Source organism: Triturus cristatus, chromosome 4_2, assembly GCF_964204655.1.
Source record: "Triturus cristatus chromosome 4_2, aTriCri1.1, whole genome shotgun sequence".
NCBI lineage: Eukaryota > Metazoa > Chordata > Amphibia > Caudata > Salamandridae > Triturus > Triturus cristatus.
The window spans coordinates 131,728,430-131,751,601 of record NC_140586.1 but is presented as its reverse complement, the minus strand read 5'-3'; the positions used below and the strand labels follow the sequence as shown (position 1 = coordinate 131,751,601).

Sequence of the window (23,172 nt, the reverse complement as noted above, 5' to 3'; positions counted from 1 at the left end):
TTCTGCACTCCGCACACTGCTGCACGCCACACACTTCTGCACACTGCTGCATTACTCACTGCTGCATGCTGCACGACACTGCTGCACGCAGCACACTGCTGCATGCTGCACACTGCTGCACGCCGCACACTGCTGCACACCGCACGCCGCTGCACGCTACACAGTGCTGCATGCCTCACACTGCTACACGAAACACTGCTGCACGCCACACACTGCTGCACGCCACACACTGCTGCACGCCACACACTGCTGCACGCCGCACACTGCTCCACGCCGCACACTGCTGCACGCCTCGCACTGCTGCACACCACACACTGCTGCACGCCGCACACTGCTGCACGCCGCACACTGCTGCACTCCACACACTGCTTTTATGCAAGTTTTTGCTACTGACATTGTAAATGACAATGCCTTTTATTTATTTTAAAACCAAAACATAAATAAAAGGCATTGTAATTTTACAATGCCAATAGCTCAAACTCTTATAAATGCGAGACCTATTGCATTGCAAATGCTTGTTTACAGGAAGTAGTAATACATTATATACTAGAAGTTTTTTTATTAAATACTTGTATATATACATGCATGGAAGTACGATATAGTTCATCTTTTTTCATGTCACAAATGGAATGAATTCTAGGAATATTGAATACCTTTTCACGCGTCATAATTGTACATCCTGTTGACACTCCGTTTACTTTTTAATGCGGCGAATAGTAACATGGACCAACTCAAAGATGGCTGTCATGTTAATTTTGCAGTCCGTCTTCTTTTTCAATTCTGTCAGGTTCAGTTCGTGGGTACGTAGAATTTAGGCGACTCATTCATTGCTGGTTTTAGCCATGGCTGCGGCGCTGTGCCGGGTGCTTGGTGTGAAGGTGAGTGCATCTCTCATTCTTCCTTCAGCTTAAAGTTTCATCTTAATTGTATCGTGATTGAAAGTATCAGCTTGCCTTGTGCAGTCAATGCTCCTTCATGATACTGCTGAGAGATGTCCGACTTTTAATAGTATTATAATTTACGAAATATTATTGCAACAGCGGAGCCGGATACCGACCGCAAGGGGGAGCTTGGGCATAGAAGGTGAGTAGGACATAGTTGCTAAGTTCAGAGTTTGTCTATGTGTGACATTTCTATGTTTTCGGTGTGCTGAAGTGTGATATTTCAATGCCATGTGTGAAGCTTTGAGTGACACTTCATTCTGAGTAGAACAAAGCAGTTATATCCTTGTCCTCAAATAGATATTAGAAAGAGTCCCTTTTGTGCAACGCGATAGTATAGAAACAGCCCTAAAACAATCCAGAATGTAAAATAACCTTGGCCATAAAGATGGAATTGGCTGGAGGCTTTGGTCACACAAGTTACGGGGCCATTTGGCAGCTCTGTAATGGGCTTATCACTTGCCTTTCAAATCTTTACAACATCCACCCCCACCCCAAAATACGCATCCATCATTTCTCTAGTTAGTTTACACAAATATGAGTTTATCATTCGCAAAACTTGTAATCTGTTACTTAAGTCCAAATAAAGTGAACGAAGATTACATTCACAGTCTATATCATTTTAATATCTTGGTGCTCAGTACTGGGTCATCCATTTATCAGTAACTTCACCTGTCAATACATAATCAAAAACAATTATTTTCTTTGCCTAATACTGGTACAACGGCGTAGTAGGCCCTAGCAGGAATGCAACTTGTGACATAGATGGACAACTCCTCACAGCAGGGTTCAATCTACATTGCTACATTTTCATAAATTGTAACTGTAATGGCAAATGTATTCATATAGCGCTTACGAACTCTGACGAGGCTTTGAAGCGCTTATTGTGGCAGCAGATCTCTCAAATAGAATATTATCTCCACAAATGTGACACAATCGACTTGCATGACGACACATTTTATTTATGTATTTATTTATAAAGTTTTATATAGCGCAAACATGATCCCGAAGGATTTCAGAGCTCTTTACACAATTGGAGGGAAAGAAGGTAATAAATGCAGTATCGACTTAGGATAAGAATACCAAAACAGAACAATCACAAAACAAAAGGGGTCAAAAGAGAGTAATACAATAACTGGTGGTTAGCGAGCCAAGAGGGTAGCAAAAGATAGGTAAAAGAAGAGTAGCTCCCAGTGCAGGTCGCAAGGTTGTAGGTCCAGTGATTTAGAGCAGATGATCCTAACCCATTTAAGTTAAGAACTTGTTCATAAGGAATCTTTTAGCCTCCAATTTGAAAGCAACCGTGGAGGAGATTCTGAATATTTCCGGTGGAAGAGAGTTCCAGATCTTCGGGGCAGCACCGGAGAAAGCTCGGTGACACGTGCTCTTTTTGCAAAAGATCTGTGGTTTCAGGTGGAAAGAGTTAGCACTTCTTGAGGGTCTCATCTGCTTGAAACAAACACCATATATTGAGAAGGACTGCCTACTGAAAAGAAAGGTGGCAGGTCTTCCTTAAAACTAGTTGTAGTTTGGCCTCAACTCAAAAACTTGCTGCAAAATGCCCCCAAATTGTTATTGATACCTGCCAGTCCTGTCCTCCTTTTTTTTTTTTTTTTTTTAATTTTTTGCCTACAACTCTTTGCATTCTGGGGCTTATTAGGCATGATTTTTCTCATTAAAGGCATCGTCGTTGCAATTCCAACCTGCAAGTAGTGTTGGCTTAAAAAACAGATTTATTATTATTTATTTGAGTCCCAAATCTGGCTTTTATAAACAAGAAAATGTTCTCACAGTTTTATCTTAGCCCCTTCACTTATAGGCCTTTTCCCCCCTGTGCTAAGCCTTTTTTTGGCTATTTGGGGTAGTTCGCGCTTCGGCCCCTGTAACGTTTTGACCACATTAGGTATCAACGCCAAATTTGCGTCCTTTTTTCCCAACATCATGGGGATTCTAAAGGTACCCAGGGTTTGGGGATTCCCCTGGAAGGGACCCAGAAATTAGCCAAAATGCAGCTATTTTTTTTTTTTAAATGGGAAAAATGGGCTACAGATGAACGTATCTGTTTTTGTCCCTGCAAATGGTATAAAAAAAAGGGGTTGTGGTGCTAAAATCACCATCTTTCCAGCTTTCAGGGACAAGCAGACTTTTGTCAGAAAACCAACATTTTTTTACACAGTTTTGGCATTTTTCTGGGACATAGTCTATTTTTGCTATTTTTTGTGCTTTCAACCTCTTTCCAGTTAATGGTATAAATAGGTATGAAAGCAATAATGGTTCTTGGAAAGCTATACATTTTAGAAAAGTAGACGAAATTCTGAATTCAGCAAGGGGTCATTTGTGTAGATCCTTCAAGGTTTCTTTATAGAAACTAACCGTTGAATATAGGAAACATTGAAAATTAGTTGCAAAAACAGACATTTGTGCCAACATTTTTACCTGTAATATCTTCTAATTGTGACAGTTGTTTCAAAGCAACATACCGTTACATTTGCTAGACCTTTCTGGTTGTGGGGATGTATAGGACTTGTAGGTTCACCAAGAACCCGACGAACCCAGAGCCAATAACTGAGCAGCTTCTTGCAATGGTTTTTCATTATGTACCGGGTATATAGCAATTAATTTGGGAAAATATATACATGGAAAAATCGGTATGAAAGACACCTATGTATTTTTGAAATGGGAACAAAATATAGAGTTTAGAAACAGTAGATATTTGCACATTTCCGAAATTGTGAGTACCCATACTAGCATGAGACTTGTAGGTCATTTTTCAAAATGACTTCTTTTTTACACATTGTCTTTCATTTGGAAGGCAGAAATGCATCGAAAGTCAATAGGTAATAACAGTTGCTCTACAATTCTGTGTTACCCTAAGTCTCCCGATAGAAAAGGTAACTCACTTGTGTGGGTAGGCCTAGTGCTTGCGACAGAAAACGATCCAAAACGCTACGTGGACACACTTTATTTTTACAGTGAAAACTGACCCTTTTTTTGCAAAGTGCCTAGCTGTAGATTTTGAACCCTAGCTTTGCTGGCCCCTAGGGAAACAAACCGAGCAAACCTATACATTTTTGAAAAGTAAACACCCAGAAGAATCCAGGATGGGGTGTCTTGTGTGGCTCTCACCAGGTTCTGTTACCCAGAATCTCTTGCAAACCTCAAAATTTGTACAAAAAAAAAAAAAAACAACCAAAAAAAAAACATTTTCCTCACATTTCAGTGGTGGAAAGTTCTGGAATCTGCGTGGATCCACAAAATGCCTCCCAACCCGCGTTCCCCAAAGTCTTCCGTGAAAAACGGTACCTCACTTGTGTGGGTAGGCCTAGTGCCCACAACGGAAAACGGCCCAAAACGCAACGTGGACACACCACATTTTCACAGTGAAAAATGACCCTTTTTTTGCAAAGTGCCTAGCTGTGTATTTTGAACCCTAGTTCTGCCGGCACCTAGGGAAACCTAGCAAACATATACATTTTTGAAAACTAGACAGCCAGGGGAATCCAGGATGGGGTGTCTTGAATGGCTCTCACCAGGTTCTGTTACCCAGAATCCCTTGCAAACCTCAAAATTTGTCCAAAAAAAAACACAGTTTCCTCACATTTCTATGGTGTAAAGTTCTGGAATCTGCGTGGATCCACAAAATTCCACCCACCCCGCGTTCCCCAAAGTCTTCCGAGAAAAATTGTACCTCACTTGTGTGGGTAGGCCTAGTGCTCGCGACAGGAAAAGGCCCAAAACGCAATGTGGACACACCACGTTTTCTTAGTGAAAACTGACCCTTTTTTTGCAAAGTGCCTAGCTGTAGATTTTGAACCCTAGCTCTGTCGGCACCTAGGGAAACCTAGCAAACATATACATTTTTGAAAACTAGACACCCGGGGGATTCCAGGGAGATATGGCTTGCATGGATCCCCCAACTTTTTTTACCCAGAATCCCCTGCAAACCTCAAATTTAGCTGAAAAAAATCACTTTTGCCACACATTTTTGTGTGGGAAAGTTGTGGCATCACCGGGCTGACACACATTTCCTACCACCCAGCGTTCCCCCAGGTGTCCCGATAAAAATGGTGCCTCACTCTTGTGGGAGGCTCAAGTACCCATGACAGGCAAGGGCCCAAAACGCATTGAGGCGACATCAAAATTGCCTATCACAAAACAACCTGGTTTTGCAAGGGGGGTCAGCTGGGTTTTTGGCCCCGTGCTCGGTGGTTAGCTAGGGAAACCTACCAAACCAACACATTTCTGAAAACTAGATACCCGGGGGATTCCAGGGAGGTATGGCTTGCTAATTTCAATATCCCAAAATAAATCCCTGGCGTCTAGTGGGCTTTTTGCCCCCCCGGAGGGGCAGATTGGGGGCTACTGCCCCCCAGGGGGTGCAAAAAGGCTGTAATTTTGGTGGGGGGGCATTGGCATAGCCATTTTGGGCAGCCCTCACCCTAAGTAAAATTGCCCCCATAAAAATCCCTGGCATCTAGTGGGCTTTCTGACCCCCCGGGGGGTGGATTGGGGGCTACTGCCCCCCAGGGGGGGCATAACAACTGTAATTTGTTATTTGGGGGGGTGGGGGCATAGGCATGCCCATTTTAGGCAGCCCACACCCTAATTTCATTTGCCTAAAAGAAATCCCTGGTGTCTAGTGGGCTTTTTGCCCCCACCCCGGGGGGGGGGGGGGGGTTCAGAAAGACTGGTATGCCAAAAACACAATGGGGGGAGCAAAGGCCCTTGCCCAAGGGGCCGCTCCCCCCTCCCTGGCGTTAGCGAGTGGATCCCTTCTTGGTGATGGCCCTCCAGGGGTGATCCCCAAGCAGGGATCCACTAGGGAAGGGTACCATTGGAAAGGGGAGATTCACCCCTTTCTAACGATACCCCTCCCAAGTGTTTTGGTGCTGGGGGGGGGGCTGAGATAGCCCCACGAGCTCTGAAACACTGAAACTGAGTTTCAGTTTCGTTTTCAATGTAATGACGACAGCTCGACATGCGCACGATCGTCATTACTTTGAAAACCAGGGATTGGCCTCGGGAGGATGGGGAAGGTCTTCCCAACCTCCTGAGGCACAAACAACAATGGAAATCCCTCTGCTGTTTACAGCAGAGGGATTTCCTGCCCCTGTCCTTGTGACGGAATGGTTCCGTCATGAGCACCGGTGCTCTTGTGCTCATGACGGAACCATTCCGTCATGAGCACCGAAAGGGTTAGAGAGAAGAGCAATGGTGCATATTGGAGAAGTGTGGCTCAATGGTTAGAGTGGCAGACCTCGATGCAGAGCACTTGTCCGGGACCAGGGTTCGATTCCCGACGCGGCAGGGTCTCGGGCTATAAATTCCTCGGACCTGATATTCTCGCCTCAGTGCCTATTCTAATCATGGGTCCCACGCTGCAACTCTGGGCAATAGCTTGCTTAGTCTCCACAACGGCCCCAACAGCGCTGGGATGCCTGGCTTCACCATGGGGGTGCCCAGGAGTGGACACTTCACACGGATAGCCAGGAAGGGTTCCTACAGCGGTATGAGTACAGCGCTGAGATACCCCTAGGGGTGATTCTGCGCTATATAAGCACATACACATTTACACATTTACATTTACATACTGCAGAGTGACGACAGAGTACTTAACAAAGCTAAAGTCTTCACAGCGTACATATTACTTGTGCAGCAGGCAGACACCACTTCCAATGCTCAATAATGCAAGAATATTTTTATAGCTGTCTAGTATACAAAAGTTTCAACTTTTCCCCCAATAATCTAAGCATTGCAAATAAGCATTAGATTGATATTTTACTTGATTATTTTTTTTTAGTCTGTGCCAGTGCCTTGGAATTCTTTAGGTGAGTTAACTTTCCTTTCAGAAAGTCATATTTTGCAGAAAATGGGATTGTAAGAGAGGTAAAAAAAACAAGCATTGGCATCGCCAATAGGTCTCGCCTTTGGCACCTTATAAGTGTTTAGCCATGCAACAGTTGCACAAGTAAATACTTATTAAGTCCCAAAAGCAAGACCTATTGGCTATGCAAAGCTACCTTGCGGCCGCGAAAGTGAAAGTAATTGCGGTAAATCGGGGCGCGCGCGCCCGCGCACTGTAGGTCTAGGCTGGCCTGGTAGAACTTTTTGGAGCCCTCTCAATAAGTCTCGCCAGACCAGCGCATGCGCTGGGTCAGGCGAGACCTAAAAACCACTGTTGTATACAAGGATATGAAATATCTGTTCCAGACTGCAGTGGATGCACATGTGTTACTTCTGTGGAGACTGGACTGGCAATTCCATGAAGGTGATTCCCTTTCTGATCTCGATGTCCTGATAACGGTTTACAGTTTTGCCCTCAACAGACGCTGGGTTTCGAGCTGTGGGTGCAACCGAAGGTAAGCTCTGAGCAGAACGCAAGGCACAGGGGAAGATCGGCCGCTCCTCGGATAGGGGTGGAGGGATTTGCCCTGCTTGCAAACCTGAGAAATGAGTACATTTCAAGGTTTGGACATCTCTGATGATTTATCTCTGGCAAATCAAGGTACAAGGAGAACCACAAGAAAGGCGTGAACTACCATGAACTGGCAGTTGACCTGGTTGTTCCTTGGACCTCGTTTCGCTGATAAGAATCACGGAAACTACCCGAAACTGCCCAAACGGGTCAGTTCTTAGTTTGGGGGATGTTTTTTCATTGTAGGTGGAAACTGATTTCACATAGTTTCATTGGTCTTTTCTTCCACGTATCTTTGAACAAAAAAAAATCACCCAGCACTGCTCTAAATACAAACTCAGTGCAGATGAGTGGAGCTGCACCAGACCTTCTAGGAACTTGGCAAATTCATCCACATGTTGTATGTACACCTGCAAGAGAAGGTGCCCAGTGACCGGTGCTAAAGAGAAGGTATAGGTTAAGATGATTAAAGTTGCAGCAGCTTATCATGAGGCACAGCGTTGGGAAACAATTATTACATGTGAACCCCAGTTCATTGAAATATAAGATCTATTGGACAAAAGTCAATTATCAGATCCTGAATGAAGTCATCCGAAATAGTGCAAGAACCGTACACTTAGCATTGAAACATGAATGGCAATGGGCCCTGTGCTAGCCCATGGGAATTTACAACTTGATTGACCAGTATGTTTTGTTTTCATCATTATGGTGATCAGCCCTCTCCAGTATCCATGGGGGTGCCCCCTCAAGGGTCTGCCCTATCTCCTATACTCCTCAACTTGTTCTTGGAACCATTAGCTAATGCACTAAATTCCATGAACATTCTATTCCATACGTATGCGGATGATACGCAACTTTATTTGAAAATCTCCTCCCCGGATAACCTCATTTCACTCAACACTATTCTAACGTCTACTCAAAACTGGTTAACCGAGAGCCACCTCCTGCTCAAACTTCCAAAACAGAATTCCTTCTCATTTCTCCTCCGAATCACATCCCCAAGTTAGACCTTTGGATGAATCACCTCACTGCCTTCAACTGCTCCCCCCTCATTATTTACTCTGCCAAATCTCTCGGAATCACCCTGGACAAGCATCTGAACATGAAGAATCATATCAGCAAAATGTGCAAGGGAGCTAATCGCCTAATGAGGATACTCAGGAATATCAAACCATTCCTACCACAAGTTGATTTCAAGCAGGTGGTCCAAGTGCTTGTTTTGCCGAGACTAGACTATTGCAGTGCTACGCTCTGTGGCCTCCCCAAATATACCCTGGCCCCACTAAGGGCATCATTGAACGCTGCTGCCAGATTGGTTTTGGGTACCAAAAGAAATGCACACATATCCCCAATACTACAATCCCTTAAGTGGTTGCCCTACGAAGCACAAATTCAGCTAAAGATTGCCTGTCTTCTCACAAAGCCCTCCATTTCAAAACCCACAGTTACCTAGCGCAAGATCTTGAATTATCCAGAGGTGGTAGACCCTAACTCTTTCCTCCTGAAACCACAGATCTTTTGCGAAAAGAGAGCGTGTCACCGAGCTTTCTCCGGCGCTGCCCCGAGGAGCTGGAACTCTCTTCCACCGTAAATATGCAGAATCTCCTCCATGGTTGCTTTCAAATTGGAGGCTAAAAGATTCCTTATGAACAAGTTCTTACCTTAAATGGGTTAGGATCATCTGCTCTAAGTCACTGGACCTACAACCTTGCGACCTGCACTGGGTGCTACTCTTCTTTTACCTATCTTTTGCTACCCTCTTAGCTCCCTAACCCCCAGTTATTGTATTACTCTCTTTCGACCCCTTTTGTTTTGTGATTGTTCTGTTTTGGTATTCTTATCTGGTGTCGATACTGCATTTATTACCTTCCTTCCCTCCAATTGTGTAAAGCGCTCTGATATCCTTCGGGGTCATGTTCACACTATATAAAACTTTATAAATAAATAAATTTGTATATAAGCCACTCCAGTGCTTGCGGTGTCTCTGCTGGAGCCCCTTATTTTCCATCTGCAACACACTGATAACGGTGATCGTGTAGTTTAGTGTTGCTTAGATACCTTTGTTTTTTCTTCTATGTAACTCTTTCACCTTCCAGATAATTTCATCAGCGGTATTGTGGTTTTCCAGGTTTCATTTATGGTTTATATCCTATGACCCTCTTCCGCTGGTAGGGTTCTTATTTTTTTTCTAATGAACGTTTGCCAGGTCATGATGTTTTTATATGTGTTCATCAATGATGTATTTTAGTTATTAGTAATGCCTTAATTGAGCAATACCTGTAGACCTGCATTGTTAAAGTCTCATGCACTATGCTCACTAGTGTATTTTTCACGCTGCAATCCCCACAAAGGGAAGTAAGAAAATGTTTTGTATCCATTAAAACACTCTAAGAACCATGAGCGCCGGGTAGCTCGCTCAATGACACAAGCATGATTTTGCAGTAGATTTGGACTGCTGAGAGCATGAGAGCTGTGCTCCTTTGTTATGGGGTGATTGGGGAACAAGTAGAATGCAGGACACCATACTGACACGTCCCTCTCCTATTGACGGTTCGGTGATATCCCTGTCTCTTTTTGTCGCAAATATCTGGCTACGCTGGTGTTTTAGCCTAAGGAGATTCCCTTTCCTGGGGAGCAAAGGGACAAAGCCCTTGGGTTTGCACCAACCAGAGGGGCGGTGCTAATTGCGTGTAGATCCCACCCACAGAACACAACTGGTCTAATGGATCAATTTATGCATTTTGACACTGTAGACGTATGAATGCTTTGATTTCATGAGTCCTAAGTACCTCACTCATGTCTGCGCTAAGCCATACTCTTCTCAGCGTCAATTAGGAGATTAAATGTCAGGGTTTGAATTTGAATACGTCAGGTTGGTCTTTATAGCATTGTACTCACCCAAAAGCTGTAACGCATCTCCATGTGCTGTGAATGAGTTTGTACTGTTCTAACATTGTGAATGGCATGGTATTTTACTTTACTTATTTATGAAAATGATACCTCAAAACCAGCATTCGCGCTTGTGAAATAGGCTGTCTCTAGTAGATGCAGACCTTTCTGCAGAATGCTCGCTGTTAAAATTGAAGACGCCTGCATAACTGCTTATGTGCTAAGCATGTGCTGGACTCTTCCTAAGCACTACCTCTATTGTGCTAGCACCAGGAGCTAGGGATACCTCTGGTACACGCACTAGAGGATATTCTTCTTCTTAGGTTTGAAGGAGAAAAGCTTCCTAATAAACCTGAGGCTTTTTTTGTTTGCATGACGATCAGTGCACTAGCAATATCAAAGTGAAAACTGCTGGAGTCTTTAAGCTTCATCTGCTTTCACTGTAATCTGTACAGGGGAGACACAGCCCAACCCCCAAGCACAGTGCTGTGTCACTACGCTCTGACCAATCACAACACTGCATTGCAACTGTGATTGGTCAGGGGAGCCTGGCTGTGCTACCTATTCCTGGAGTTGGGAGCAGGAGCTGAGACGCGGGACCCGGCGGCAAGGTAAGTTTTCATTTTTTTTTTTTTTTCATTGCGACCTGCGCCCCTCCCGCCAATCTCGAGCCGTGAAGGCCCCCACTGAGGATCAGGGACGTTATTCCCAATCTTCCAACCCAGGAGGCAGAAAGGACCACTGGACACAAGGGATTACTTAAAAAAAAATTATGGGGTGTGGTGACAACCTGTATTGGTTTTGGGCCAAACTCTTCCATCCCAGGGGGCGCTCTCTGAGCCTCTTTGAGGCAGATTGGGGAGTTTTCTCCAGTCTGCCCAAAAAGCACCTCTATGCTCCAGGGGTTACATTGTTTTTAAATTCTTCCATGTGGTGTTTAGTCCATATCTGTATTTGTTCACATCCTCCCCACCTAACATGCTCACAGCAGACTTTCTACCCCACCCTGTGCAGGTAATTGGGAGTTTAAACTTTTACTACTTCTGAGTTGGACAAAAAGTCTATTAGAGACCAGGGAATTGTGTTTTTGTTTAGTGGAGGAGCAGTCCTCCTGTCATGGGCTCCCCCGCCCCACACTCCACTACCCATGGGCATAACACTTTGCAGGCCTGTCCTGACTTTGGGTCATACCTACCATCTTCAGTTCACATTCATTCAGCCTTTCTCCACCTCTTAGGGTGGGAGATGGCAGGGTTGGCTGACAAGTATCAGAAACACTTCTTACTGCCTGCCATTATATCTCCGTTTCCAAGGGCACTGCCTTCAGTAGTTGGCCTGGGGTTAGCCGGCACCCAGGGAACCTTACCAACCCAGTGCATGTCTGGCAACTAGAGACCCCAGTCCATGAGGATGAGATGACTTTACTTCCTCCTTACACGTTTTGCTATCCAGAAAGCTGCGCAAACTGCCAAATACATAAATACCAACACAGATTCCTACGCAAATGTCTGCACTGTGCCTAAAAAGAAAAACAATCCCCCCTCCGTTTACAAGGTAAATGTCAGCAGTATTTTGGCCAGGATTGGCCCTCACGCATGTAAGCTTATAAACCTTCAGCATTTCCGATAAAAAAATATGCAGGAGAAACTAGGATGGTGTGGCTTGTGTGGCTTCCTGCCTATTTCCATACCCAGCATGCCCTGCAAACCTAAACGCAATGCCTAAAAACCCACTTTATTTTTACTTTTACAAAATGGGGAACTGCTTCATTTAGGCCCGAGTTGTTGTCACCCATCGAAGCCTACCTTAATTAGCCCTTCTGAAATATAGAAATCTCAAGGAATTCAGAGTGGTTTTGCTCGCATGGATTCCTTCAACATTTTCGAACCAGAATGCAATGCAGATATCTAAGTATAAGTGAAAAAAACTCAGTTTCCCCAATTTGATTTGACAGAAGGCTCTAAAACGTTCAGCAAACTTCAAACATCCTACCATCCTGCATTTTCTCACTTCTCCTGATGAAAACTGTATTCCACATTTGTGGATTGTCGTATTCCATGTGACAGGAATGAATCAAAGTAGTTTTTTGCACTCAGTCTTTGACATCAGCAGGGCAATCTGGGTAGGAAAACCTGGGATCCTTTAAAGACACACCACTGGAGATTCACAGGAATGCCTAGATTTCAGCAGTACTACAAATAACAAAAGAGGGAGTGGAGAGGTGGTGTCCTAACCGAACACCGGGGGTGGATTCGACCTCCCCTTGCAATTTATCATAAACACTAGGATCCACCCTTGAGGGATTATGGTAGAGGATTATTTAAATCCAGGGTCATGTGCATTGCCTACATTGGTTGAAAGCACATAGTGTTTCTTAAATACCCCTCACACACCAAAAGGGCCCTTGGTGTCATGCTTCATCATAGGGGTCTTCACGCCCCTCTACGGGATGCGGCGTGCTACTACCTGCAGGTACGCGGGAGCACTGATATTGTTTACTATGTGTAGTATAGAAATGCGTGAGTGGAAGGGTCAGAAGTGAGTGAAAAGTGAATGTTAAAAAATACCTAGCTCCTGTGGAGTAGAAACTTTAATATTCCATGGTGCCGGTATTGTTAAAAAGGTGTGGGTCGGAGGTGTGTTGACAATGTCATCAATGATGTGGTGCTACATAAACAGGTAGTGAATGCTACGTGTTAGAGACCAATGGTCTGAATATAAAATACAATACCAAAAGGAAATTCCTTAAGGGTAATTTGTTGTATGGAAGGCAGGTGCCTCATGAGCCTTAGAACACGAGGGGTACAAGGTGCTATTTGCACTATGCACCAGGGTACTACCTCATACAAACGTCTCCTCCTCGCGGCTCCGTGGTGTTCACTACCTGTTTATGTAGCACCACATCATTGATAACATTGTCAAACTAGCTATGTGAGAACGGTAGGGATCTGGTAACCTGTCCTGAAGAAGAAGGAGCACGCTTCGAAACATTTGTGTTTGTTCTCAAAATATGATGTTTGCTAGGCATTCATTATAAGAAAAAGTAATGAGACCTAGCCAAGCTACATCACCATGCGCTTCCCTGGACTTCCACGGGTGTCTGGATTTCAGAAATGTATGCGTTTCTCTGCATGCCAGCCAATCCCAGGCCCCTATACAATAACTACACATATTCCAAGAATCAATGTAACTTCAAAGCAAAATACTTGACCTTTCCATGGTTCATTTCTGGGCCTTTACAGTTATTGGTGATCTGACCAAACACACAATTGGAGTCGTGCTGGATGGTAGGATATTTTTACATTTCAGTTTTCTTGTAGTTTCCATTAAAGTAGTGTGAGGCAATCCCTTGATTTCGCCAACAGTTTGACATTCACAGGACATTTTGGATTAAAAAAAAAAGGTGTTAAAATCCATTCAAGCCACAGCATCCTGGACTCCTCTGAGTCTCTATTTTTCAGAAATTTCAATTGTTGGTAAGTTTATTAGGGTGTTGGTAGCCCTGGGCCCAAATATGACAGGCAACCGTTGACACAAAAGCCTTTGTTGTCCAAACATAGCTTTCTTCTCTTCATTGGTCTCATTTTGGTGCCTTTCCTGTCCTGTGCCATAGGGCCATCCACTCATTATAGGAAAATCATTTTTCGGGAGAAGTGTGGGATCGCAGATTGATAGGGCATTTGATATCTATTGACTTTATTAATTAGTGGCTTTCAGTTTTAAGTTGGTGTGCGCAAAATTAGACACTTTCAAAAAAATACACCAAGGATATTGTAGCATTATGGATAATACAGATTTGAGAGTGGAACAAAAAAACAGACTCCTAATATCCCGTTCTTGGGTATATTTGAAAAATGCGCTGCTTTCCCATTTTTATTTATTAGACTTTTTCTTATGAAGTTGGTTGTTTGAGAATACACTATTAAATATCTTTGTAAGTGCTAACTCGGTTAATGGCCCTCCATGTTGTGGGGTTTTGGACATCTTACAAAAACTATATATCTCTATAACTAAGAGTCCGGGTGTAAAGGTATTTTAACTTCATAGATCAGTCTTCCGAGCAAAAACTCACTTCGTGATTCTTTTTTCCCCTTAAACGTCACGCAAATGACCCCTTTCTAAAGTCAGAAATTTTAGGTTTTTAAAATGCACAGGTTTTTGGGTTCACTCCTCTTTTCCTCACGTGCCACAATAGATAGAAACCATAAAACAAGTAAATACTAACCACAAGTATCAAAATTGCAAAAACTGCTGCTGGAAAAAAATATGTTCTCCCACTCTGCCTGTTTTCAAAAGCCAGGAAGAATGCTATCTTAGCGCAGTAACCCTTTTCCTGATTCCACATTTCAGGGGGGGAGGGGGGGGGGGATCTTTCTTGCCCATCACTTTTTCCCAGTTGAAGAAATAAAATCTACATTGTTGTCTGTTTTCAGAGCCCTTCAGCGAACATCTGAAACCCTGTGTAACAATATAACCCAAAGAGTGAATACAAAGAAAGGGTCTCTACCCGTAATTTTGCAAACGTACAACGTATCGTTATTGAATAGATCAACACTAGGACTAAGGCAAGGGGAGGGAACAAACAATAAAGTCAAAACATGATCAAAAAAACACAATTTAGATGTAATAATATTTTTTAATTTTTGAAAGGTTTTTTTTGGGATATATTAAATCAATTTCAGATGAATGAATTCAGTACATAATCAAATACGTAATTAAAGCAAAAGAGATTTTCAGAATAACAATGAAAATACTGGACAGGGTCCCAGGCGTACTCAAAAACTCACACACTTACACATTCATACCGGGATCAATCCACAAAAACAGCACTCAAAATATACATTCACATATAAAAAGGATGCTCAAAAGGAGAGCATGACTCAGTATGTACACAAAATGAAATGAACATTCAAAATCGTATTAGGCGACATATGTTCAGTTTTGAAGAATGGGGACTTGGGTGTGCCACATGTTCATTTCATTTTGTGTACATACTGAGTCATGCTCTCCTTTTGAGCATCCTTTTTATATGTGAATGTATATTTTGAGTGCTGTTTTTGTGGATTGATCCCGGTATGAATGTGTAAGTGTGTGAGTTTTTGAGTACGCCTGGGACCCTGTCCAGTATTTTCATTGTTATTCTGAAAATCTCTTTTGCTTTAATTACGTATTTGATTATGTACTGAATTCATTCATCTGAAATTGATTTAATATATCCCAAAAAAAACCTTTCAAAAATTAAAAAATATTATTACATCTAAATTGTGTTTTTTTGATCATGTTTTGACTTTATTGTTTGTTTCCTCCCCTTGCCTTAGTCCTAGTGTCGATCTATTCAATAACGATATAACGATACGTTGTACGTTTGCAAAATTACGGGTAGAGACCCTTTCTTTGTATTCATTTTGTCTTTTCCCCTGAATCTCTACCCTTATTCTCGTTACAGGGGTTCCCCTTGTTGTATTGGTTTAACCCAAAGAGTGACCACTACGTGGATAATTGCAAAAACCATGAAAAATAATATTTTTACCCAACTCTTCCTGTTTCCAAGAGCTGGCAAGATGATATCATAGCACAGCAATGTTGATGTTGCTTTTAGAAAAAAACACACATTTTTACTCAGGACTTTTTGCCTGTTTTGTTTGGATTTTGTCTCTTCACAAAGCAAAGGTACATTTCTAATCTCCAATATGTGTGTAGCACAGGATACAAACTTGATTTGGATATCTTTTGTGAAAAAGAAAGTTATGAATCCTGAAGTAAGAACTGGCCCAAATGCTAAAAAAAAATGGCCCTGCCATGCGGAGGGAAAAGGCTTAACTGCTAAATGGAATGTGGCGTACCACTCTAAGCTCTTGAGTGTTTTGATTTCAGTAGTGCTGTTTGCTTCACTCTTGTCCACACTATGCTGTACTTTTTTAAAACTCTAATCCGAGTGAAACTTGAAAGGAGTTGCTTTTCATACTCCAGGCTGACTTGGGTGACTTCTTATTAATCTAAGTATTTAATACTTTACTCAGGATGGTGAATTCGTATGCCATGTTATGGCTTGACATGGGTAGTGCAGTACCATCCAAGGAGTAAAGACTTGGCCAGAACACTTGCATATGAGGGGGTGAAATGGGGTGCTACTCACTTGGAATGCTCCATTTCTCAAGGTGGGATCTTTTAGAACTCCCCTGAGTGTACTAAATGTAAACATATTTCACATCAGTGGGAAGGGCTCCTTTTTAGTCTTCTGCTTCATTGTTGATGGAAACTTAATTGTGTGCTTTTTGTTTGCCTTTTAGCCAATTGTGCCATGGCAGTCAGCTGCTTTATTTCACGTGGGCATCAGACTTCTGGCAGCAGATAAAGACCTCCTGGTGAAACTGAGAAAAAGAACCGGCTACTCTTTTGTGAACTGTAAAAAAGCACTAGACAAGTTCAGTAATGATACTAAGCAGGTGGGTACTGTACATGCGTAGAAGTGAAGAACCTATAATACTAAATATAAAAGTAATATTGAAATTGGAATACAATGTCTACCACAATAGTTCACATTTCGACTGTGTACTGTTTTTTTGTTATGTCTTGTGTTTTTCACAACACATGATCTGCCCACAGTTAAAAAATCATCCAACATAACAGTAGGAGTAAGAAAAATTTAGTTTTAGGCGGTAAATGGTGCACATTTGTGGACAATCTTCGAAATGTAGGCTGTTTTCAGAAGATTAGGGCCCTGAACAAGGGGCTAATAATATATCTATTTTGGTATTATTATTTTTTTTGAAAATTCTTTTTTTTTTATTAAACCAATTCGACTGACATACAGCAATTACACATTGGCAGGCGACTTCAGTTTCCATCAGTAGCAATTTACACATTTTAATATATATTACAAGCATAGTTTCCTTGTGTTTAGGGGGTTTCACGAGCCTCGTCATCAACTTGCCTATAAGGTGGGGGGCATATATCACCTCTATACTGGTTCCAGGCTCCCCATACCTTGCTCCACTTCCCGGGGCATCCCCTAGCTACAAACACCGATTTTTCCCTTAACATGCACCAATCTAAATCCTCTTTCCACCTCCCCAAACGGGGTGGCTGAGCAGCGCCCCACGACTGTGCGATGTTCCTTTTCGCAATCACGAACGCCAGCGTAGCCCACTGCTTAGTGTATGTGTTGTCAGTAGGCTCCCAGACATTCGGCTGTATGTCGACCCAATATATGCATGAAGGTCCCTGTGTCTCCACATCCCCGCCTGCACTCTCCGCTTTCCGTCCGCCCCATGCGAACCAGTCCGGGTCCCGTTACATATGTCCTATGCAATATTTTAAGCTGCACTAGCCTAAGCCTGGCCTGGGTTGCTACCACCCTCGGGGAGGAGACCGCCTCTTGCCAGTCTTCATCATCCAGTTCTAGGCCTTCACTGTTCCACTTGCCCTTAAGGATCATCAGTGGATCCTCCATATTGTTAATTAACTTCCTGTAAATCAGGGAAATAGTTTTCTCTGGGATATGCCCGTCCAACACTCTGGCTTCCAGTGGGGAATCCTCTGGCAGCGTCGCGTCCCTGGGGACCTGCGCTAGCATCGCATGGCGGATCTGGAGATACCGGTAGTATTCAGTGTCCATCATGTTATATTGTCTTTTAAGGGATGCAAACGGCAAAACCGTGCCCTTTCCCCACATGTCCTTAATCTGTGTGATCCCAATAAGATCCCACTTATCAAATCCCTTGGATTTCCAGAGGCTCCCTAGCTTTTCCGAGTTCCATAATGGCGTGGCTAGTGTAAGTTTACCATCCCATCCCAAATGCTTATTGACAGCATGCCATGTCTGGACTGCGTGCGCGGTAGGGCCAGTCAACGGGAATCTACCGGGCTTGGCGTATAGAGCCCTAGTAGGGCTCATCCGAGAGTGTGGGAAGTTTTATGTCCCCTATCATCGCGCTATTGTCCTCTTCCGAATATATCCCGGCGGTACTATAAACCGAGTGGTAATAGTTAGCGAATGCGTCTGCTATGTCCTGCAGTTCGGTAATAGGAGGCGAGTCGTCTCCCTGTATCTCGGGTACCAGACGTGAGGCCCATTCTCTCCTGTCCAGCCATGCTATCAACTTCCCGGCCTTGTCACCCAGTTCGTACACACTGCTCTGAACCCTGCCGCACTGCGCCTGCGCCCTATCTTTGGCAATGCTATTGAACTCCTCCTGCCTCAACTTCAACCGGTGGAGGCCTTCAGGGGTCACCCCTTGGGCTATCTCCTCCTCTGACCTCAACACGTCCTCCTCCGCTCTCACCAATTCCGCATGCCTATCCCTCTTTTTTCCCGCTATTGAAGAAACAACCTCTCCCCTAATGACTGTTTTGTACGCCTCCCACAGGGTCTGCGCAGAGTCGACTGTGCCCCCGTTTTCCTGAAAGTAATCGTCAGTGGCCTTGATAGCATTTTTGCAGAAGTTCGGATCCTTCAGGTACCATGGGTTTATTGGGGCTATCTTGCCTACAGTGGTGCTTCCCATTCCCATTTGAAGCCACACGGGGGAGTGATCGGAGATACCCCGTCCCAGATGACGAATCTCTTGGATAGTATGGGCCTGTGACGCTGGGACTAGGATGTAATCCATGCGCGACAGGCTACGATGTACACTCGATACGCGAGTATACTGTGTCCTGTCAGGGTTGAGGGTACGCCACCCATCCACCATCCCCACCGTTTCTAGAAAGTTTGACAGCCACCTCTAGGAGGGTCGCAAGTCCCGCGGTGGGTGCCTATCTACATCAACCCACAAAGTAGAAGAGACGAGGGATAGCACTATCTCTGATTCCCTCAAACAGACTTAATCACACTTAACAGAGACAAAGAGTAACAGGAAAAAGCAAATCTTGCAGTCTAGGATGCTAGAAAGTGGGAAAATCAATAGATTTTATAATACTGCCCTCACACACCCGAGAGTGTCATGCTTCATCATTGGGCCGCATCATACACCAAGGTGCAGACCAACACCTTTGGTGGAGCGCAATTTTTTAGAGTGAATGATGAAAGATGGTGGTGAGGGTAGAGTATAAAGACAGAATAGTTAGAATAAACACAAATTGTGCTTCTTCAAGAGAAAGATAAGAGAGAGTCTCTCAGAGTCAAGGGACCAAAAGAAAAGCAGAAAGAAATTTAAAACTGTCTAGGGGTTGACTCTCGCACTTTTATTCTTGTCAACCTCTGGCAGGGTTAAAATAAAGAAAATGGGGTATCCAGGGCAGGTAACGACCCTATAATCCCCCTGCTAAAACCAACATGTTTCTGCCAGCTATTGGTGTGCCCAGCCGGGTCACTCTGGCATTCATCAGGGTGTTGGTCCCTTTTGTTGTACCCCTTGTCGTGTTCTTATTACCTTAAACGTTCGGGACAGTATACCCGTTTCGCTCTTTTTGGAAATTCCAAGAGGAAGAACATATAAGGGTTTACGAAAATTGTTCTAAACCCGGGACTGCGGGGGCGGGTGCTCTTGTCGTCACACTTACTCCAAAGAGGCACACGTTCCTCTTTCCCCTCGTCAGTCCTCCGCCGAGGAGACTCTGAGAGACTATCTCTTGTCTTTCTCTTCAAGAAGCACAATTTGTGTTTATTCTAACTATTCTGTCTTTATACTCTACCCTCACCACCATCTTTCATCATTCACTCTAAAAAATTGCGCTCCACCAAAGGTGTTGGTCTGCACCTTGGTGTATGATGCGGCCCAATGATGAAGCATGACACTCTCGGGTGTGTGAGGGCAGTATTATAAAATCTATTGATTTTCCCACTTTCTAGCATCCTAGACTGCAAGATTTGCTTTTTCCTATCTACATCCCCAGCTACCACCGCGTTGAAGTCTCCCCCTATTACCTGGATACCCAGCGGATATGTTAGAAAGATGGAGCCCAGATCTTTAAAGGTGTCCGCTTGCAAACCAGGCGGGCCATATATGGAGATAAATGTAGCCGTCCTCCCTTTCCACTGACCCGAAACACCCGACATATCTGCCACGGACATCGGTCCATGAAGCCGTTATTGTGAAAGGGAAAGAGTTCTTCACTAGTATGCCCACCCCTCGGGACCCAGATGTGAATCCCGAGTGTGCCACCATTCTGTACCCCCCCCCCTGTGCAGGGCCATGCATTTGTTCCCAACTAGATGTGTTTCCTGGAGGAGGACTACATCCGGGGCGTGCCTTCTGACGAATTGGCTGACCATCCCCCGCTTTAGTTTGTCCCCCAGCCCGTTTACGTTCCAACTGAGGACTTTGACCCCCAAACCCCGCTCATTACCATACTATTGCCGAAGTCGCTCTCGCTCTGCTAACCATTCTTACGTCGTCGAAAAACACATTACAACAACAAATTCAAGTGCAATACCAATCCCCCCCCCCCCCCACCCTGCACCCCTGCTGATTGGACCACCCATAACAAACTGGCAGAGTGCCTGTCGCCCTATACCCTATCTCTAACGATAACTAAATGTAGTACCGAGGAGGCAGCCCACCCACCGCCCCCAGGTCCCCTATTTCTAACAGAATTGTGCCTTGAATGTCACTCAGCAGTCCATTGCTGCGATGCCATGTTCCCACTGATTATGTCCCTTTCTGGGGTCCATGACCCCCATACCTGACCACCAGTACAGTGTCCATAAGCCCTCTCGCCGACTTCAAGCCTGTTCCTGCATCTCTTCTTCCTCGCTTCTGCGGTGCCCTCCAGCCCCATGAACGTGTCGACTGTCGATCCAGTCCCCCGCCACTTCGGGGGTATCGAAAAACCACACCCTCCCCTCGCTCTCCACTCGCAGACGCGCCGGGAACATCATAGCGTATTTAATCCCTTTGTCCCTGAGCTGTTTCTTGACTGCGAGGAAAGTCTTACGTTGTTTCCAGCTGAGTGAAGTCTGGGAAGAAGGAGAGGGCGGCATTCTCATAGCGCAGAGGGGCCGACGCTCGGGCCGACTGCAGGATAGCGTCTCTGTCCCTAAAATTGAGGACTCGTGCAATCAGTGGGCGAGGTGGCGCTCCAGGCTTAGGTCGCCCACCCGGGACCCTGAGCGTCCGCTCGATGGTGAAGAATTTTCCGAGGCCCTTAGGCTTGAGGTGGTTAAGAATCAGGTCTTCCACAAAGAGGTCCGGCGCGGGTCCCTCTGATTTCTCGGGCACCCCCAAAATGCAGACCTCCCTTCATAATCGTTCAACTTACGTTCAGCCAGTTCACAAAAACCCATGAGATCTTGGACTTCTCGCTGGAGTCGCGACACGTCCTCTGTCAGGCCGGCCGTTTTAATATCCAGAGATTTGACTTTCTCGTTGACCTTGGTGAGATCTGCCCGTATTAAATTTACTTCTATGGAGACCGTTTCCAGCTTATGTTCCAGGGATTCCAGCTTGCATTCAAGGGAGAACTTGACCCCTCCTATGGCGGTCATTACATCCTGCAGGGTCAGCTCCGGAGAGGGGCTCACTGAATCTCTCCCGGCCTTCAATGCCTGTCGCTGGTCCGTTGACGGGTCTTTAGGCTGCGTATAGCGATCTAATTTGTTGGTCTGAATCTGCTTGTTCCCTTTATTAATTCTAGGCTGGGACTTCTCGGCCTCCACCCTGCTCCCCATTTCGCTGGCAGGTCTCTGCACTGTCCCGTTGGCGCCGGTCTACGCCTCTCTGAGTCCGGGGCGATCTCTCTGCAACTACGCCCTCCCCCCGAACTGCGGTTCTGGTGTTGCCAAAGTGTCTTTTGATTTGCGCCCCCGGCCGAAAGAAATCGCCTCCCGAGTGTCGGCAGTGCGCCACGGCGTCCAACCAGGTCCAGCACTCACTCTCACGGACCGAGGCATGAAGGGCCCTCGGCACCCCCCGCCGCCACTCAAAGATCGCCGCGGTCAGCCACCGCTCACCAGCACCTCCGCTCCACGCCCCGGAGCGATCCCGGCACAGGGAGGCGAGGGGGGGGGGTGGGGGAAACCCACTGGCGCCTCGACTTCTGCCTGCGTTGCCTGAATTTACGTTACTGATGGCTCTCCTGGATCGGCGGCCCCCGGTCCGAGTCCTAGGCCCTGTCTCTCCCCTCCAGCACCTGCACAACGCAGCAGTCCCCTGCACGAGCTTTGCAGGCAGGCCCGATCACTCAGCCCCCGGTGGCAGAGGGGGACAGGCCCAGCTATCGCTCACCGGCTACGGAGCGCCCAAGGCAATGCACTGACCGTGCAGCGAAAGTCTTCCCCGCGAGGCGCCGCCGCCCCAGGTACTCCGCTCACCCGGAAGCGTCCTCCGGCGTCTCCGGCCTCACGTCTCCGCCGCGCCCAGGGGAAATTCGCAGTCTGTGCCCGCAGCAGAATGGAGGGGAAAAAGCCACCAGCGCGCCTCTCAGTTCCGAACTCACGCCGAGGAATGGCGTACCCCCCCGTACCAGCCCCCCCCCCCCCCCTCCCCCCCGGCCGGCGACTTCCGGTCCACGCCGCAGCCTCCGTCCCACCTCCTCGCCGTCTCTGTTTCACTCCAGCTCCCGGCACGAAGTCCTTGTGTAGGCCCCTACAAGAGGCGCCGAGAACTCAGCCGTCGAGGGGGGTAGAGACACCGGGTTTTCGGGATTCGGCACCGCTTGCCAAGTGATACCCTTACATATGCAGTTCAGGGCAGGATCTCATGCAGGATAAGAGGTCCCAGGGGCGGCGACCACGGAGCCCGGTGTTCAAGCGCCCATCTTGCTCCGGTGCTTGTCTCCTCCCATCTATTTTGGTATTTTTAGAGCACAGATTTAACAGTAAGGATAGCTAAGGACTTCACATGCAGCAAAAATAGGTACCTTAGAAAGGGATAACACAGTGACATATAACAACTTAAAAATGTAGCATCCAGTCGATCCATAATTGAAGTTGGTGGGGAAAGTGGATGGAACTATTTTTCATAGATAGGGCATGAGAACCTCAGA

At 45.5% G+C, this 23,172-nt stretch overlaps 1 protein-coding gene across 1 annotated transcript in view; it reads left to right on the top strand.

The window, feature by feature from the left end:
- The first annotated feature begins 681 nt into the window (after positions 1-681).
- TSFM (Ts translation elongation factor, mitochondrial) overlaps positions 682-23,172 on the top strand; it is a 42,308-nt gene continuing 19,817 nt past the window's right edge. Inside the window, exons 1-2 of the mRNA XM_085600800.1 lie at positions 682-878; positions 16,536-16,691. Coding sequence (XP_085456926.1) covers positions 843-878; positions 16,536-16,691 — 192 coding nt within the window. The 5' untranslated portion in view covers positions 682-842. The remainder of the gene's footprint in view (positions 879-16,535; positions 16,692-23,172) is intronic.